The 20721-nt window shown below is 35.0% G+C and overlaps 1 protein-coding gene, 1 long non-coding RNA gene and 1 pseudogene across 2 annotated transcripts; all 3 read left to right on the top strand.

Annotated features, from left to right (window-relative positions):
* The first annotated feature begins 5103 nt into the window (after positions 1 to 5103).
* Positions 5104 to 6657, top strand: LOC113295409 (alpha/beta-gliadin clone PW1215-like). The gene has a single exon (XM_026543751.1). It carries the CDS (start codon positions 5319 to 5321, stop codon positions 6546 to 6548), a length of 1230 nt encoding a protein of 409 aa, XP_026399536.1. The 5' UTR covers positions 5104 to 5318; the 3' UTR covers positions 6549 to 6657.
* A 4696-nt stretch (positions 6658 to 11353) lies between these two features.
* Positions 11354 to 13501, top strand: LOC113294067 (annotated as a pseudogene).
* A 5855-nt stretch (positions 13502 to 19356) lies between these two features.
* LOC113295408 lies at positions 19357 to 20549 on the top strand. Its single transcript, XR_003332841.1, has 2 exons — positions 19357 to 19894; positions 19991 to 20549. It is a non-coding gene; the product is annotated as an uncharacterized LOC113295408 (long non-coding RNA).
* Positions 20550 to 20721: the final 172 nt, after the last annotated feature.

The raw sequence follows: 20721 nt of genomic DNA, 5'->3' as shown, positions 1-20721 counted from the left end.
ATTAATGAAATACTATTATATTTTGTATTTGATATAAGATGTTACTCTTCCATTCAGGGCTAAGATTGTTTCGCATCTTGGTTAGAATATTTTGTTAGGTTGGTTGAAGCGGAGGCCATCAATATTAAGAAGAGTTTTGTAAGCATGGGTACCAATCAGGTACTCGGTCCAAGATCATGAGAGATGTATACAAACCATGTTTGGGGACCTCAAGAAAGAAAATGATGTTTTGAAGAGGAAAATGAGTCATTAGTTAAGAACGTTAATGAGAAATTGATATTTAAGAGGACATCTTAACGAGCAAAATAGGTTCAGAGATTAGAAAAAATGCAGGATTAAAATCATTGGAAGATGATAATCCTTCTGAAAAGATGGCTTTGCTTGACGTTCATGATTTAAGAGCAAGTCTTATGGTGGAATCCATCCATCTTCCATCTTCCACGCCACCTCAGCATTTGGAATTGTGGATGGAACCACAAGTGTAATGGGGGAATAGTAGAAACGCTATTCTTAATGGAGGTAAAAAAACGCAATTAAGAATGGAACTAAAAAAACGCAATTAAGAATTGAGCTTTTTTTTCAGCCGTTAGATTTCAACAACTCATTTTAAATCTACGGATAAAAAAACACGCAATTAAGAATGGAGCTAAAAAAACGCAACTAAGAATTGAGCCTTTTTTTCCGTCGTTAGATTTCAACAACTCATTTTAAATCTACGGATAAAAAAAAAACGCAATTCTTAATTGCGTTTTTTTAGCTCCATTTTTAATTGCGTTTAACGTTATTCTTATTAGCGTTTAGATGGATTCCACGGACCCTTCCACCAAACCATGGAACCTTACTTGGATTGTCTGTGAAAAACCCCAACTTGGAAGCCACTAGACTTGACATTCAATGAATTTTCCGCGCTTGGAATAGGTTGGATTCCTCCGTAAGACTTGCTCTTATAGCATCTATGATGACTCCAGAGTGACTGGATGAACAAGAAAAACTTTTGCAAAAGTTTCCCGTTAGAGCTTCATCAACACCAGCAATAACGATGCCATCTGTAGCCAATCCATAGAAGAGTCCCATGGAACTAGATTTCAAATTAGGAGCACTTGTTTGGTTTAATTTCAAGCTCATTTAAAGTTTCTTCTACAGTGTCCAAGGATAACAGATTACTTAGTTTTACAACAACATCCACTTTGACTTTGGAAGGATTATGTCTGCCCCAGAATGGATTGAAGTTATTTCAAAAAAAACTAATAAGAGGGCATTTTACATGAAGAACAACCACATATCAATATTTGACCATATAAAAAGAACAACCGGATACTTTTACAAGTGCAATTAGTATAACCTCAATAGATGAATAAATTAACATCTACATATTTTAATCAATTTGTACGCTTAAGTGATAATATTCTTCTCAGATGAATGTCTGATATTAAAACAACTGGATTTTTTTGCTTAGGTGAATGTATGATCTATGTCACAAGATCGAATTTAACAGACGAAGTTTTACAGGATCTTTACTCACCGGTTAAACTATTTAGGATGTTGAACATACCACTTCTAATATTTTAAGTATAAATATACACAATATAATACATAAAAAAAATAGGACACCAGAAATTTTGTTAATGAGGAAATAAATGTATCACACAATTACATCAAAGTCTAACACGAAACAACGAAAAACATTTTTCTATTTATATAAGTATGTAAAACTAATGAAACCGTGTCACTTTCTCTTAAGGAGACATAATCGATCTAAAAGATTTCTCGCACTGACTAGGACAATCCATGACATCTCTTGGCGTTACATGTATTCTTTCGTCATCCATGCTTTCATTTACTTCCTTGCATCTCAAAAGAGAGAAAAAAAAACTCAATTGTTAAATAGCAATTGTTTACAATTTGGACTTCCAAAAAGAACCTAAATTGTTAAAATATAACACTATATAATCGTACTTCCCAAAATAATTATATTTTCGTTGTTTCATATTTTCTTTCTAATTTTTATCAATTATCTAAAATACCTAAAGATTAAAGAAAAAACTTCCCTTGTAATTTTCTTTTGGAATAAAATTAAACACAATTTTTTTTAATGTTTGTGATTTCTAATACAATGGTGATCACATTTGATATTTTTGATAAATGGGTTTACTTTATAATAAATATAAGTTCCTTAAAAAATTCAGATGAATAATAAATGGGTTTGAGTCGGATTTCAAAATGTTGTTCATTTTATAAGAATCATGTTTAGGAATTCAAGTAGAGAGACAAGTTATGGTTGATCAATTACACATCATTAATCGATCATATATACAAAAACACATTTTGGAGCAGTTGTTATATTGATAAAAAAAAATAGCTCTTGTCCGGCCAATCTGGCGGCAGACAAAGAGACAACCGGAAAACCTTATAATTTTATTTTGAGACCATGTGATCCCAAAATGCGTCAATCAAATTGTAATGGATGATTCATAATTGGGTATACCTACCCTCATGTAATTAGCATGAGCGTTGTACTATATTCTAGAAGAAAAAAAATACTATAAACTTTTAATTAACATGAAATTTACATATAACTAAAAAAGAAAATAAAGACGCAACTTACATTAATAATATGGAGATAGCTATACAGACATTATGACTATTATAACACAGAAGATCCACACCATTTGGCAAAAACACAAAATCCATGTTCAAAGATTAAAAAAATAAAAATAAAAGAAAACCACGATGAACTAAGAAGAAAATTCATCAAAAAAATAGACAATAATGCAAGTTTTAGTATATGTTTAAAGCATTGTAGTAAGGTCGAATATTGTAAAAGAAGTACTAACACAAAAATTAGGAATAACTAGCTGAAGACATCGGTCACCTTTTCTCACAGGACAATTTACTCAAGCCATTCTCTTTGCACCGCCCTTAAGTTTCAGGCTTATGGTTGTCTATTTCAGAGTTGAGAGATATGTTCAGAATTGGTAGGCTTGTTCCATGGGAGATATGGAAGAAGAGAAATCTCCTAATATATGATGTATATCGTGGAAAAAATCATGTCCATCCATGATTCCCTTGAGCTCTGTTGGTGGCAAACATCTCTTTAAGAGAGCAATCTAGCCCAAAATCTGAAGTAGCCAGTAGAACTTCCCTAAACCCAACCACACCATCTAGGTGACGTCTTCCTGTAAATAACTAGATAAGTACTGATGGAGCTGACGATAAAACCAATGTAGCAGTAATAAGTGATAGTCTTAGGAGCTTTTTGGGGGTGCTAATTGCACCCACCTGTATTCGGAGAAGTACATCTCCTCTCGGACTCTCCTCCATCCTTTTTAGTTCATGTTCTGTTGGCCAAGGCCATTTCCCATCTATTTCTGTTTTCTTTTCTTCCCCCTCTTGTTTGCTATCAAAATCAAAAGTATCAGCATCATTCCCATTTGGTTCTCCAAATCATTAGGTAAAAAAAGTTGTACATGTCCATTTTATTTGATGTCTCTTATATTTACAGTGTTACTAAGCCTTGACCATAGGCACGTATTCCATAATGGAAAAGCAATGCATATATGAGAATAATCCTCTCACTGACTCAAACTTCAAGTACACGTGTTGTGTGTGGTTCATAGACACATATTTAACATTATTAATTATTACTTTGACGGGGTTTTACCACATTTCTAGTTTGAGGCCTGGGAGTATTATTTGAGGATATCAATTTCCTCTCCCAACTTTTGGAAATGGTTATGGGGTGTTTAAATAGCCAAAAAGACCGGCCTAGCCTCAAATTAATCACAAAAACTAACCCATATAAATACAAATACATAACCATTTTCGGTAAAAATCAAAAACTTAAAAATCTAAAACAAAAAAACTTTTTATTCTCATCTAATCTTTCTAAATTTCATATGCCCTAATCTATTGTTTTTCTTTTGATCTTCATGTTCGACGATCTCAGAACCAGCGAAGAAAAGGTAAATCTGCATCAACCCCATTATGTTATTATCATTTAATCATTGATTTACATGTTTAAAGTGTTAATTTAGAAGATGAAAATCTCTGATTTACCCAGAACCGGTCTATGTAGATTTATCGTATCAACCAGTTTTGGGTTTTGTTCACCGCTTCATGAAAATCATGCAGAGGAATCGACTTATAGGATGATTTGCATCGACGGATTCTGGGTAGTGTTTTCGAAAAAGAAAATCAAAAAATTTTAGTTGCTTGTTGCTTTAAAGATCAATTTACATTAGTTGACTCATATCTAACATTGCTAATTAATGCCTAAAATGATTAATTAATGCTAATTAATCAAGAATAATTAGTTACGGCATTTTGGAAAATTACTTCCTAATGATCCTTTTGTTTTTTTAGTAACATGCCTCAAAATTTGAATAGCTTTTATTAGATGGTGATGTCTAACCAAATAACCAGTAACAACACAATCACGACGTTGGTAGCTATTTTTATCCTTGAATTGATTTGTTTGTAGAATGCTGTCTAACACTAATTATATTTGAAAAACAACATCCAATCACTTTTAATTTATGGGCCATATGAAAATTAGCTTAAATAAGTTGCACAATTGGTTTTTGCTACGACAAGTTATGGGCCAACTGATAGATGTTTACTTGTCCCCTCATCAATGGTGAGTTTAACTATTTGTGCCATCTACATAACTATTCCTATCTCAACTGCTGGCCATAATCCAAAAACGCTAAAAGGATGCAATTCGAAAATGATTAAAGGATGAGTAATTTGAAAGTGATTAGTATACAGCTGCTTTTTCAGTTGAATTTATCCCGACTGTGATAAAATGCCGGGTTCCACTTAAAGCCTTTACCATCGAATAAAAGAGAAATGTCGCCAGGTTCCACCCTCGTCCTCCTCGTGGACCTGAAGTTTAATAATGAAAAATAAAGAAGAAAAAAATCCCTTGGTGACGAAACTTGGCAGCGTATTTTCCAACAGACATCAAACGTTGATATCTCCACTAAACAAATTCGAACAATTTCAGCTCTTTTATTGGTATTTTAAGGTATCCCATACGCCTTCCACCAAACCTTCTCTTTTGGAATCTTGCTCCATAAATCCATTCAGATAACGCCACGTGACACTCATGATTCAAAAACTGGACTTCATTTCTGATCTTGATTTGAGACCCATAAAGGGACCGTATCACAGGGCCGTATTACCCTCTTAAAATGATTCTTACAACTTTCTGATCTCTTCAAAATCTAGAGGAGAAAGCCATTCTTTTCATTCCTCAGATCTTCATTCCTGAGCTCTCTTCTTCTTCTTCTGTTCCGATTCATTCGTTCAATCATACGATGCTCGAAGAAACAATACCTACGATCTCAAGTTGGTTTACACCAACTTTTCTTTTTCTTGCCTTAAACTTAGTCATTGGTATCATTGCTGTAACTTCCAGTTTTGGATCCAAACACAAACAACAGCACCAACACCCACTACAACCGCAACATGACAGCAGAGGATTTCAGCCGCCGCCACCACAACAACAAGAAAGTAGAGGCGGATCTAATTATCAACATCCACAACTGGTTAGAGGACCATCAACAGTGATCGAAAGACTCAAATCTATAAATCTTTACCATTTTAAAACAGAAGATCTAAACCCATTTTCTTCGATCCATACTTTTCAACAACCTGATCCGGTACCAGTTTCTTCTGGCTTTGTCTCATCACAAAACCACTATGAACAACCGCCGCCGCAGCAGCAACAACCACAACGGCAACCATTGGCTAGAGCTCCGTCGATTTTAGACCGGTTGAAGTCGATCAATCTTTATCATTACAAAGCAGATGATTTTAACCCATTTCATTCAAATAATCATCATTTAGAGCATCATGAAGAGGAAACTGCTCAGTTAGAGAAATTATGTAGTTCCAAAGACTCCAAGAATCGTGATTTTCTTGATCATAGAGCTCTTGAGAATAAAAAGAGCAAAGTGAAAGTAGTCCAACAACATGACACTCAACAGCAACAATCACCAAGATCACCGGCTCAAAAACAGCGACCAACGCCCGCCGCTGCTCCATTAGCTAGAGCACCACCGCCACCTCCGCCGTTGGCGAGAGCTCCATCGATCTTAGAACGTCTTAAATCGATTAATCTCTATCAGGATTTCATCCCAAATTTTCAAAAGCAACCTGTAGATCAATTCCATGAACATGATCATGATTTTCTAGATCATAGAGCTCTTGAGAAGAAAAAGTCCGTGACAAAGACTCCGATTACGAAGAATAAGAAGAAATTGATGAGTGCAAAATCAGATGTTCTTGGTCATTTTGGAGAGTTTGATGCTCGTCAAGAAGAAGAAGATAGGAGATTAAATTTGACTGCGAAAGAAAAGAAGAGTCAATCAATGAATGATCATCATAAGAAGGAATTTTCAGATGATGATGAAGAGGGAAGAGTAGTTGATGAAGAAGTTGATGCTAAAGCTGATGATTTCATTAATAGATTCAAGAATCAGTTGAAGTTGCAAAGACTTGATTCAATCATGCAATACAAAGATTTGCTCACAAACAAAAAATAGGAATGTCAATTTAAGTTTTTAATCATGATTGTTATTGTTAATTAAATTCTTAATTATTATTATTGGGTTTGATTAATTTTCTTATAGGGGTAATTAATAAAATTTGTTTATCTAATATTGTCGATTTTTAATTCTTTCATCTTTACTCATTCATAAGTTGAGGAGGCTTGAAATAATAAGAAGGACGAAATGACCCCTTTGATTTTTCACATTCCTTTAGAACCTGAGCTTCACATGGCTGGTGATGTTTCCTGCATCAATCCACAGATAGACCACACTTCGGATCCACTAACATAGAAGTAATCATGTAACTAAACACCATTTTGGATGCACATAAATCGAATTAAGTATGTCCTCTTGGATGTCATTGTAGAAACTGTAGCACGATCCGCATTAAAGTTGGGGGAAAAGTAATAGGAGGAGAGATATGAATGGACGGGCCACACTTTTAAAATTACCTTTAGGATGCCAATATTTTGAGGGGCGGATGCTCCGGCCAAAAGATGTCATTAGGACCATACATGTTCCAGCTTAGTTACGCCGGGAAGCTGATTTATTTGGTGTGTTGCTTGGTAGTCAAGGGTAAATTAGTCAAAGAGAAAATTGTCAAAATTCCCTTTCTTTTTTTTATTGTGTGTAAGTTGTGAACAACTAATCACTTTATGAGCCTTTAATGGTCGGTGTGTGGACTTTGAGTTAAGGGGTTTCCCATTGGATGCATGATCCATTATTTGTGCAGGCTCATGTGCATGCATGGCAAGTAAAATGTACTTTTCCAATTTGTATACTACTAAATTTAGTTCATTAAAAATCTGTTTGATGATAGGTTCTAATTTATAATCAATTAATTTTTGTTAACATCAAGGTCAACCCATCCTTTTTTGTCTATTGCAACAAGGAAATGTAGTTTACTGATTCTTAATTCGATAGTACAAAATCGGGTTTTTGATGCACGTTTGAATTCCGAAAAGCCAGCTTCTTTGTTTAATTTGGTTTCCAGATTAATTAGGAAGAAACTTCTTGGACTCTGGTGGTAGCATTGCAGAACTAAATTGTTGCCAACGCCTAATTAGATGCAGCGCCAGAGCCAAAAATAGAAATGTCACTGTTAATTTGGTCGAGCTAAACCATTTGTTTGGCTTTGATTTTTCATGTTATGGACTAGTCGGGGTTTGTACCGACAGCGAGGGTCATTATCAATTACAAGGCTTTCTTTGATCATCATCACCATTGTCATCATTGTCTTTATCTAGCATTAAAAAAGAAAGATTATCATCCAAGACAAGGGAAAAGAAGCAAAACTAACTTTCTCATCCTTAGACATCATGGTCAACATCGTGTTAGCACTTTCATGGACGTGGTTGTTGTAGTGTTCCTATCTCTCTTACGTAGCTAGGAGTAGATAAACTAGTTGAACTCACAAAATTATTCAATAACCGAGATTTGATTTAGATATCGTAACCTCCACTCCCACATGATAAATGACATTCAGTTAAAATAAAAATATTCCCAGAAAATCTATATCTCAGATCATTTGAAAATCCAAAGCAAAAAGATTAAATTCTTTTTTTCCCATTTTCCTGCCTATTACTCAAAACTTGGTAATTTGATCGACTTGCTAATCTTGTTACTCGTGTGACTTGTGCGTGTCAGAACAAGTACAGCTCCTTTTTGGGGCAACAACTATTTTGTCATTAGAATTTTGCACTAGAGTGGACAAGACAACAACCTTGTATGTGAATTTATACTTTTGCCGTACCAGGATTTCCAGACGGGGAAATTGAAAATTCGTTGAATCCAACTCCTAACAAGAATCCACTACAAAAGCTTGGAATTTGGATTGCAATCCCAATCAAACTTGAAGGTTTAAATGGCAAGATAAGTTTGTGAATGATCCGACTTGCACATGTAACCAATAATGCTTCTTCACCAATGACCTCCTTGATTATTCAACCCTATTACTCCTATTTAAAAATTAATAAATAATGCATATCGATAGCCAAATATTGCACTGTTGCAACTTGGCTTTTGGTTTTCTTCAACCTCATCCGGACCCCTATTTTGTTGTAGGTTCAAAGAATATATATATGTACTTAAAACTAGGAATTTAAAATGAAATTCAATTTTATCATTGAATGAGATGATAACTTGGTGTTCAGAAGACAATTGCATGTAAATCAAGTCATACTAAATATAACCCTAATACTAAAGCTTTCCATATAAAATACTATAACCAATCCTATACTCGAACACCTTTCCTTAATCGCATGGGGATTGAAAAACTATATGGGGTTGGCCAAAACTGTCGACGAAGTGCGGTGTCAATAAACGCCAAAGAAACATAAGAAGAAATACCGATCAGGAAGGCCGCCAAAAATAGCGAAATTCACAAAACCGTTGATTGAGTATGTAATTAAGAACCATCGATAAAAAATACATTGTAAAACGGGGATTAGAAAAAGCTGACGTAGAACCACGCATCATAGGAAAAACATAATTTATTACAAGAACCCCATGCCAATCTACATAACGTATCAGAACCATCTATATACGAATAAAAACTACCGAAAAGGAGCCAAAATAAAAGAGTATACCGCTACCGTCTTCAGCAAAATTTGATAACTTGGAATACGGGAGGTTAGATTTAGGATTTGACCAAAATGGATGAAAACCTAAAATAAAAAACCTGAACCTAAAACAAAACACATAGTACTACAGCGGATGAAAATCTGGCAGACGATAGTATTGAAAACTACCGCCACCGGTTGAGAAACAACAAAGTGGGCAAGGTCAGGATCGAACTTGATCTAATACCAACTTAGAACTAGAAAAATAAAATAAAATAAAATTTTATTATTGAATGAAATGATCTACCTAGAAATCCCACAGTGCTGGTGTAACTTTGTATTCAACAAACAATTGCTTGTAAATCAAGTCATACGAAATATAACCCTAATACTAAAGCTTTCCATATAAAATATTATAAGAATCCCATATTCTGACACATGTCCTTCCTTTTTGTAGTTAACTGGTACCTGGTTTGGTTTCAACCCGAATCTTACTACTTCCACAAGGTTAAAAATGCGTGTCCGGAAGATCGAAATAACTACACTGCACACTCTATCTTTTAGATCAGTTTTACTGTCGAGTTAAAATTGGAAGAATTATTTTACTATCCTCATTTTTATTTTTTCTAAAAATATTATTTAAGGGATACATTTTAGATGGATAATGAAATTGAACTAGTGTATGATTGATGCATAAAAAGATTAATTAGTATATTTTAAATGGATATTGAAAACGAACTAGAACATGATTGATGCGTGGAAGTGTTAACTCAACTTTCTTGGAGGTTCAATTGAATTAATCTATCTTACAAAATCAAATGGTTTTTTGACCATCCGACGGTTCTGAATTTGATTTTTTAGGCAACCGATGGCTTCCATTGGTCTCAAAGTGCAAATATAAATCGTGACAGAGAATCTATCTTACAAAATCAAATGGTTTTTTGACCATCCGACGGTTCTGAATTTGATTTTTAAGGCAATCGATGGCTTCCATTGGTCTCAAAGTGCAAATATAAATCGTGGCTGAGAATCTATATATAAATCGTGGCTGAGAATCTATCTTACAAAATCAAATGGTTTTTTGACCATCCGACGGTTCTGAATTTGATTTTTAAGGAAATCGATGGCTTTCATTGGTCTCAAAGTGCAAATATAAATCGTGTCTGAGTCTATCTTACAAAATCAAATGGTTTTTTGACCATCCGACGGTTCTGAATTTGATTTTTAAGGCAATCGATGGCTTCCATTGGTCTCAAAGTGCAAATACAAATCGTGGCTGACAATCTATCTTACAAAATCAAATGGTTTTTTGACCATCCGACGGTTCTGAATTTGATTTTTAAGGCAATCGATGGCTTCTATTGGTCTCAAAGTGCAAATATAAATCGTGGCTTAGAATTAACCCTTCTTTCAAGCTTCCATCTAACGACCCTGATCTATTTTGCATTCAATTTTCGTACGTTATAATCTTCTATTCAGTCACCCATTGATTCCAGTTACTATCTATCTTACAAAATCAAATGGTTTTTTGACCATCGGACGGTTCTGAATTTGATTTTTTTCCATTGGTCTCAAAGTGCAAATATAAATCGTGGCTGAGAATGAACCCTTCTTTCAAGCTTCCATTATAACGACCCTGATCTATTCTGCATTCAATTTTCGTACGTTATAATCTTCTATTCGGTCCCCCATTGATTCCAGTTACTATCTGTCTTACAAAATCAAATGGTTTTTCGACCATCCGACGGTTCTGAATTTGATTTTTTTCCATTGGTCTCAAAATGCAAATATAAATCGTGGCTGAGAATGAACCCTTCTTTCAAGCTTCCATTCTAACGACCCTGATCTATTCTGCATTCAATTTTCGTACGTTATAATCTTCTATTCAGTCCCCCATTGATTCCAGTTACTAAAAATACAGTTTCTCTCCATCAATAGTTCATGCGTTACGGGGAAAAAATCCTCCAGAAGTAAATCTCTGATAGCCAAAAATATGGACGTTCGATCTGAGTATTCATCCGTTACGGAAAAGAAACCCATTAAGAGCACAATTGTGATCTATTGTGGATCTCGGAAGCAAAGGTATATGCGCAGAAGCATTTTTTTTCTTAAAAGTGGATTTGTACATTTTTCTTCTATGTCTACATGTTCAATTTCTATTCGAGTGACTGATGCATTTATGGAAAATTTTATATGCTGGAATTCCAGGAGTGTGAGTTTGTAAGTTGTGTGTGCTAGATGTCACTTGATGAACCCAATGAGCCTGAGCAACAAAAATTAGGACTTCCAAAGGGGAGAAATTTTGGTTCGAAGCCCGTGGTGTGTGCTACATGTCACTCATTACGTTATTACGGGAGAGTGAAAGATGTTACGGTGGAGAATTTGTTACCGGATTTTGATTTTGATCATACAATTGGAAGGAAATTGGTATCGACAAGCGGGGCACGGTTAGTTGTTTTAATGGTTGTTGATGCTGCTGATTTCGACGGGTCATTCCCTAGGAAGGTTGCAAAATTGGTTTCGGATACTATTGATGAGAATTCAGTAGATTGGAAACAAGGGAAATCAGGGAATGTACCTAGAGTTTTTCTTGTAGTGACGAAAATTGATTTGCTTCCACCGAGTTTATCGCCTACGAGGTTGGAGCATTGGATTCGTACGCGCGCGCGTGAAGGAGGATCTAATAAGGTTACCAGCGTTCATTTGGTTAGTGCAGTTAGAGGTTGGGGTTTGAAACATCTTGTAGATGATGTTTGTAAGTTGGCTGGAACTAGAGGAAATGTTTGGGCTGTTGGAGCTCAGAATGCAGGGAAATCAACGTTCGATAGGTAAACATACTAGTGGAGGGGAAGTTAATGAATTAACTGAAGCTCCTGTGCCTGGGACTACTTTGGGGATTATTAGGGTCGAGGGTGTTCTTCCTGGTCAAGCGAAATTGTTTGATACTCCAGGACTTTTGCATCCTCACCAGCTTACGACAAGATTGACGAGGGGAGAACAGAAATTGGTTCAAATAAGCTAGGAGTTGAAACCAAGAACTTCCAGAATCAAGGTAAGTAGTTTATTATATACATTCGAGATGTTGAGTTATGCAATTTTGCTTAAAAGAGTATGATACTTTGTACATATACTGCACTAGACTTGTAAATCCAACATTAGTTTACTGAAATTGTAGTTTGTTGTCTTGAAAGATTTATAATTTAGTTAGTGATATACCTCAGGGAGTTTATAGCACGCTTCGTTACTGCTCAGCAATAACTGTAGAACAGAATTTCCAATCTTTATTCATTCAACGGAATGTAATTTTATTGTTGAAACTAAGTGAAGAACATTTATCTAGTCTAGGCAACAGTTACGCCAACTTTGAGTGCCTTGAAGTTTGTTGTCCTACCTTTATCTACTCGAGTACGACCTTTTTGCTCTCGTGTCTGTTTTAAATGTTTTGAGTATTATGTTAGATTAGAGAAAGAAAAGCATATGTCGAGGATATTATTGTGGGATATAATGAACTTACTCAACACTTTTCAGACTCTTTATGTAGTTCAGCACCCCCGAGTTTCTTTCTGTTAGTGATAGCCCTGACAAGAATTAAGAAGGTTATCATATTGGTGTTGCATGTTACGAGTTTATAGGCAGAAAGGTGAATGAGATGATTAGGGTCGGTGTAAACCGTCACACATGGTCCTTTTAATATCTTGATATTGTGATGTTGATATGATTATGACAAATTGGCAGGCTGGTTATACTGTTCATATTGCTGGCCTAATGAGACTGGATGTAGAGGAAACATCTGTCGATACAGTTTAGGTTACAGTATGGGCTTCTCCTTACCTTCCTTTGCATATGGGAAAAACATAGAATGTTGAGACTATGCTCGAACACCATTTTGGTCGTCAGTTACAGGTATCATTTTGTCTTTAAAATCACCGAAAGTTTCTCGTAATAATCAATGTTAGAGGATTGTTTAATCCAAACCTTGTTATTCATTTATTTTTGTAGCCACCTACTAATGAGGAAAGAGTCCAGGAACTTGGAAATTGGGTGAGAAGGGAATTTCATGTCTCTGGAAACAGTTGGGATGTAAGCTCTATAGACGTTTCGGCTTCTGGCGTTGGTTGGTTTGCTGTGGGACTAAAAGGGGAAGCCTGCCTAGGTGTTTGGACTTATGATGGCATTGATGTAACATTACGAAACTCACTCATTCCACAAAGATCAAACCATTTTGAAGTGCCAGGATTTACAGTCTCTAAGATTGTATCCCTAGCGGACCGAGCTACAAATAAACAAGCTCAAAGCAAAAAGCAGAAGAAGGAAAAGCAGAGGAAAGAAACTGTTCCTGATTCATCATCGTTACCAGATAATGCCGCAGATACAAGTTCTTGTTAGTTAATGGTGGAAACCTCATCTGATAATAAAAGCCAAGGTGCTGATTTCAGAATTCACCTGAAGGTTGTGGCTTGAAATAAAAATGAAGAAATGAGAACTGGTATTCAGAATGAGAATCTAGGCATGGATAATGAAACCTTATAAAAGTCGAATTCTGATATTTTGCCAGAGCCAGTTGGTTGGATTGTTCTGTTTAGAGCAACAACTACCTTGTCATTTTGTTAGAGAAAATGAATTTATACAATAGTTTGGTATTTTGGTCTTGGTGGGATTGGAACCTAGGATCTATTGGCCACTAAGGACACTAGCTCATTTTCACTATTTGTGAATGAACCTTTAATCCCACATAGGGAAAACTAAAGATGATACCTTTCCATAAGTATTGAATTTTTTGATATTAGAGTGGCCCTTGGATCATTAGCACTTTTGTGCGAGGGAGAGGACTTAGACAATGGGCTAGTTGTTGCAATCGCACATTTTCACACATGCGAACTCTATAAAAGGTTTGTTTTTGATTGAGAGAATTTCCATGTGGGGAAAAGACAAACAAATCTCTAAATTTCAAAGGGTAGTTCTGTTCATGCACTCATATTGATTAGAGTAAAAACAAAAATCAATCAAAGTTGTATCCGACCCATACAAAAATTAAGAACTCGATAAGAAGTAAACAAAAGTTTTGTGTTTATCTTGCATACTGGTATGTAAGATAGCAGGACCGAACTTGTTTTGTTATTAAAGATGATAATCTCAAACTAACTTTTTGTTTTGATCGGTAAAGAATTTGATACTGGCGAATTTCGAACTCAGGTCACTGGTATCATCACCCAGTGACTTTACCACTGTACTACAGTGGCACCTGCTGATACGTATTGATTTTTGTACCCTGGTGACTATTATTATAGAGGCGGAATTTAGAATAATAATAGACGAAAACTAGAAAACAAAACACACTAGAAACCAGGTTCGATGAAATTATCTTCTCTAGATTATGAACAAGAAAACTGTTACAATTCTCTCTTTGTTATGCTCACAATCTCTCTAGGTAAATAACCTTAAAACTATTTGCTAAGCTTGCTTTTACAATAATTAATTGCCTCACAAAGTTATCTCTAGGTGATTTGTCTCACAAACCTCATTTCTTTGATCTAGGTGAGTCTGTATCACAAACCACACTCTAGATGTCTTAGCTATGAGCTAAACATCTCTATTTATAGCTTTTAAGGTTTCCAAAACCTCTTAGGAATCTATTTCCTTATCTAAGAATAATACCTTTTCTAGGTATATTTCTTTATCTAGGAATAATTCTTTTTGTAGAAAGAATTCCTTGTCTAGGTATATTTTCTTATCTAGGAATATTACCTTATCTAGAAAATATTCCTTTTTTAGGTATATTTCCTTATCTACGAATATTATCTTCTCTAGGAATATTTCTTATCTAAGAATACCGACTAATAATCAGTATTCCTTCCTTAAATTACAATTATATCCTCAATCCTTCTTGATGATCACTAATTCCCGGAGAGAGAAAGATATACATGTATCAACTGCTAATCTCAAACTAATTTAATCTTGTAATAGTTGTCTGATTCCATTATCCCTTTCCCATCTCACTCGATGGGACCCCATGGTTTGCCCGATGGGGTAGAGTATGATCATGGGTTTCCCGTCGGGCCCCTCTAGGAGTACCAACATCACCATTTCCTAGCACATCAGCACCACTGTCATTCTACCGCCATCCATTGGGTCTTGCGCTACAGCGGAAGCATTATCCTTGTACACACCACTAGCTCCATCATCAAGAGAGGTCACATTTCCTCACGGGAAACTGGGCGGCTAAGCATTACACCAGCATCAGGCGTTTCCCCTTTTCTGGCCCTTCCGTAGACTGATTCTTTGTATGTTTGCTTTGGAAATTTTAGTCTAATTTCTATTTTCATTAAGCTTCATTTTGTATCCGATTAAATATAAGATACATGCAAAAATTTACATTTTTAAATACCATATGAATCACATATACTACTTTATCAAAAACATCACATGTATCACATATACACCGTACTCATACACACAAGCATATTTAAGAAAAACAAGAAATATTTAATTAAAATACAATAATATGTAAGTTAAACTTGATATACTATTTCAAAGTCAACCCATTTTTCTATGTTATATTATATTTTGTTCATTCAACATTATACTAAAAAATAACATACCAAAAATCAATTTTAATTGTTAGAATTTATAAATTAGGGGATATCATAGTTACTCGACATTTTAATACTGAACAATCTAATTCATTCACATCTTATTATTTAAACCGAAACAAATATTAAGGAAAGAAAAAAAGTAGCAGACAGAATACTTAGTCAATTACCGCTCGTTTTGAAGAAGTCGAAAAAGAAGCCAAAATATTTAAAAAAATGAGCATCAAAGATCTTGAACGATTATAAGAAAATAATCTTTTTATTTTTGAAATAACGAGGATACCACCTACACTACAAATATTTTGTATCAAACTATACAGACACACCTTATGTAGTTCTACCAAAACGATATATAATGGCCAAAGAATTACTTCAGTAAGGTGTAACTTGGTATATAGTCTAAGTTTGTGACTGACCTAACTATAGTCTAAGTTTGTGACTGAACTAACCATGAGACTGCAATTAGTCAATTATAACTATAAGAATAGTTATGATGCGGAAAATTAATAAATGGCATGACACACAATATTTTGTTTACGAGGAAGAAAAACCACGAGGCCTAGTCCAGATTTGAATACTCTCGGAATTAAACCACTATACAAATTAACTACTGCAACTTCGTGTGGTTGGGACCAAGTAGACTACATCTGGTTACTCAGTTCCTCCAGCATTCCTGCGCCTGCAAATAATCTAGTCTAGCACGTGAATCCCAAGACAAACTGCATTATCTTGAGTCGTTTCACATGTTGTGAATACTTCCGCTCTTACTTCTGTTGGATCATAACGGGAAACATCAAAGGACTTAGTTTGTTTGAGTAGACTCACTTATTAATTTCCAAAATTAGTCTTTAGATCAGATAAAAAGTAGAGTAAATGATCTTCTGTTTATTCAATATAAACTCTTTGGTTCAAAGATCAAATCAAGAAAATATTATCGAAATTATCTATCTCAGTGATCAAGCTCTATCCAAGATATCATTGGATGAGAAACAAGTAGAAGGTTTGTTATATATTTATAAAAAGTCTTAAGTCAATCGCAATAAACTGCTTGTTGGATCCCGAGAATCAAGTGTCCAAAAAGAAATACAAAGACCAAAAACCAAAAAACGAATTTTTTTCAAGTCTTAAATCTTCAAAGTAACCGCATTCGACTATTGATCAATATATATACAGAACGGAGTCTGTTAACGTTGATTAGTAAACAGTTCTATCCACAGATCTTGATATACTAGATCTGTACTAGTCAATCCTAAAACTAAATTGCATGGCTTTACATCAGAAGAGAAAGAACATTTAATAAACAAGTTAGGTCTATTATAAATACTACAACGTTAACTCTTAATCAAATCAATTAATCAAAAAACTAAAATAAGAATACGATTTAGTTTCCCGCAGCGGTGCTACTAAAAGCTTCTTGATCCTAAAAAATAACTTACACAAAGGCAACAAGATGTTTCACCTAATAAGATTACTCATATCTTTTAACGAGTTGGCTTCCCGCACAATCACTTGAGTATGTCAAGAGATGAGTTAGTTTGAATATATTACCAAGTGATGAGTTACTAAGTCTTGAGTGAAGAAAAAGGTATTACCAATTACGAAAATTCTTTAGATAAGCGATGAATATATATTTATGAATTTAACAACTACCAATTACGTTCTAACCCATAAATCCAAATCACTCATAGTTGACAATTGATATTAGCTAGCACACTTCATGTATTCTACTATTAAAATAACTAGAGATATGCAAACCTCTAAAAATATGGGAAGCACATATATTTTCGCAATCTAAAAGATATACAAATTTAGGTTTTAAGATCTTGCCCTGAATATCAAAAGAAAATATTTGAACATTAACATATTAAAGATTAGCGCATGTTCAAACCACTATGTGGACATTAAGAATAACACGAATTAACCAGGTATGACAATATCATCGCGAGGCCTATGTCGCATACGAAGCACTAACTAAATTTTCATAACTTTTTCTTCGAGACTTGAGTACGTAGAAAAACAAACAAACAAGTAGACAGTATTTTTAGTTTAAATATGGGCTTGGGCCTCACTTTACCATTTATATATATCAGCATAAAGAAAAGAGTTACGTTCCGGGAAGAAACCGTTGATGTTGGTGGCGGTGCCTCTCTTTCAGAAAAGGTGCAAGTATTGCTCTTTATCACTTTATGGTTATAGGAAGGTGGTGCAAATAACTTTTTGAAGACTATTTGGATTGTAATCAAGGTTTGCCATTTTTGTGTTAAGTGCGACTATCAGGTGCTTCCTAGAATTATGTTTGGTTTGTCACTATCAAAAGGTTAAATTTAAAATGTGATCATTTTCTTACAAAATAAAAATAACCGCAAAAACTTTGTGTATTTTTGACAATTTTGTTTGGTAACACACGAGTATTCAGAGGAAGCCTTGGATCTACTTGACAACCACTGTACATGTAGATAACTCCAGCAGTAGCTCAGATAGGCATTCTCAAGCTAAAAACGAAGTCTCCTTAAGGGTCTTGGCTTGGCAAAGTGTAGGACTTCGGAGAGTGGAGGAAGCAATTCAATGGGAGGTGCAAGTTCGGATGGCAGATAAGTGTTGCGGACATCTAGGCAAACCGGCTGAATCTCTTCAGCATCATACTCATACTGACGGAAAATGTAAAAAAGAAAGGAATCATGGCCATTAAAAGTATAAGCGGCTATATCATGCACTTCAGTGGCAATCCATCATTATATATAACAGTCAAGGCCATAACTTTGTGTTCAAACCCATTTTGTATTGATGTTTATTCCAGCAAGTAAACAGAACAATTAGAAACGATTGCCGTCATCTAACTATTCCAATACGGGTCTATGACTGTATAACTAATCTTCCTTGTCAGGGAAATTTAATTTTTTTTTGCTTGGGGAATCAGGTCTACACTCTTTAGTCTTCACGTATACTCTATAGCCTTAATTAACTTGTACAAATATTCATTTGGGAGCACATTTTTCTTTCACAGCTTTAACAAAAGGAAACAAAATAAAGTAACAAAAGCAAAGTGTACTTGAGAAAAAGTGAATGCGAAGGCATGATATATCAAAGTGGGGGGAGCTTATTGTTCTCTTTTTAAGCTTTACATGCATTTCATCTTGATTCTTCAACTTTCGTAACAAAACAATCTGTCTAGTAGGTACCCATTTTCTTTAATTGTTTCAATTTGTCTTGGTATATTTCTTTTGAGTCTGTGATAGTTAATTATTTCTGCATAAATCCTGTCTAGTGGCATTTATTTTCTTCTCTTCTTGCGATTTTTTTTTTATCTAAGTAATTCAGATGCATTCATTTAGTGGAAGGGTCCTTTCTTCCCACTAGACAACAATGGAGATACAAGACTCCATAAGGAAGTGTCTCTTTATCTTTTAGAAAAGTATGATTGATTGATCATCGAGCTTAACATAGACCTCACATAAGGAATCATTTCCCTAAAACCATAGACAACTTTAGGTGTCAAAAAAAGTTTAATTTTCATACAATACATGAATTATTTTTCACATGGTGTGTTCCTCTTTCACTCTTTGCTCTCTCTTTCTAAATTTCCAATGCTCCAAACTCACTCTACCTGCCACAGAAACTCCCTCTATTTATACCTATTAGATCTACATTCTCATTCAAACACACTCCCTGCAGTTTCGACCCATGAAAATTTAAAGCTTCTTCTTGCTCTTCGATACCACTTAATTACTCTCAACTTCATTACCTCTATCTCTTTTCCTGTCTCACAAATACTTTACTGAATTTTGTATGCATCATCATCGCAGACACATATCTACACTCGACTATTCCATTATGCAGATATCGAAGCAATGCTATTAGTGTTGATCTATCTGGTGAACTTAGCATAATGATATCTCCTCTCAAACGGATATCTCCACATCTCAAGTACTCGTCTATAGCCACCAACAAGACAAGCATTCATCCTAGAACAACTAGTTTGAAGGTCGAGCACTTTCAGATCAAGTTATCAGATGATGCTCTGCTGCTATTGACATGGCCTAGAATGATACTGAGCCCAGGATATCCTTTCGCAGATAATTTTCGTCTGTATCACCACTATACAGACGATACCATATGCTCGCTCAATTTCTGGCTTGATGATACCATATGCTCGTTCCTCCGCCAATACGAGTATTTAATTACACTAGAGGTGATGATGTGAACTGTTTTACTTCAATCTCTGTATCCTCGATTAGTCTTATTCTTAATTGTGTCTATTACTTCTAAATCAAAGATGAAATTACAGGAGGACTAATTGATTTGAGTAGTCGGTCCAAAATGCCTCCTCAGTATGCTGCAACTGCCTCAGCCATAGGTACACGCGAGATGCCCAAGGTTTATGCACGTGTAAATGTCATAATATCTGCGCCAAAGGAAAAGGCAATTGCTATGGACATGCTAGCTCATGCGGACATGTTTATTCCGCATGAGCTTTCCTCCAGGTTGACTCATATGACAGAGCAGTCCCGTAGAATCCATAGACGAATTGGGGTGCCCTCCAACTCGATACTTTTCTTTAGTGACGAATTATATGAATGTTTGCACGGTCTAAAAAATGGGAGTAACAAGCATTTTGGTGGATAATGATTTAATGAGGGTAACCCTAGGAGCTTTCAGAGAGGTTTTATGATGACATTCAAATGTAACCTTATCATCCTCTAGTTTATATTTCAATAGTTGATTATTAAAGAGCGAAATTCAAATCTGTAGCTGGTAAGATTAGATGTCACGAAATACACTACTTTTCTGAGGCAGTAGTTTACACTGGCAAGGACATTTTACGAGGTTCATATGTCGTTGATTTTGCTAGGACTTGGCTTGTTTCTCTCTTATATAACTCACTTAAGTCAATTTCATTGACGTAAAACCAAAATCTATTTTCCTTTTTATTTAATATCCATCTCCAGAAACATTACCTAGTATGTTTGAGAATGGATATGTATGTCACAATGTGTGAAGATATAGTATTCCATTCAA

Source organism: Papaver somniferum, chromosome 7 (assembly GCF_003573695.1).
Source record: "Papaver somniferum cultivar HN1 chromosome 7, ASM357369v1, whole genome shotgun sequence".
NCBI classification, from domain to species: Eukaryota; Viridiplantae; Streptophyta; class Magnoliopsida; order Ranunculales; family Papaveraceae; genus Papaver; species Papaver somniferum.
Note: the sequence above shows the minus strand (reverse complement) of the source record. Positions and strands in the feature narration are given on the sequence as shown.

Excerpts from the sequence above, each read along its gene's own strand:
- LOC113295409 (XM_026543751.1), top strand. The coding sequence starts at position 5,319 with ATGCTCGAAGAAACAATACCTACGATCTCAAGTTGGTTTACACCAACT.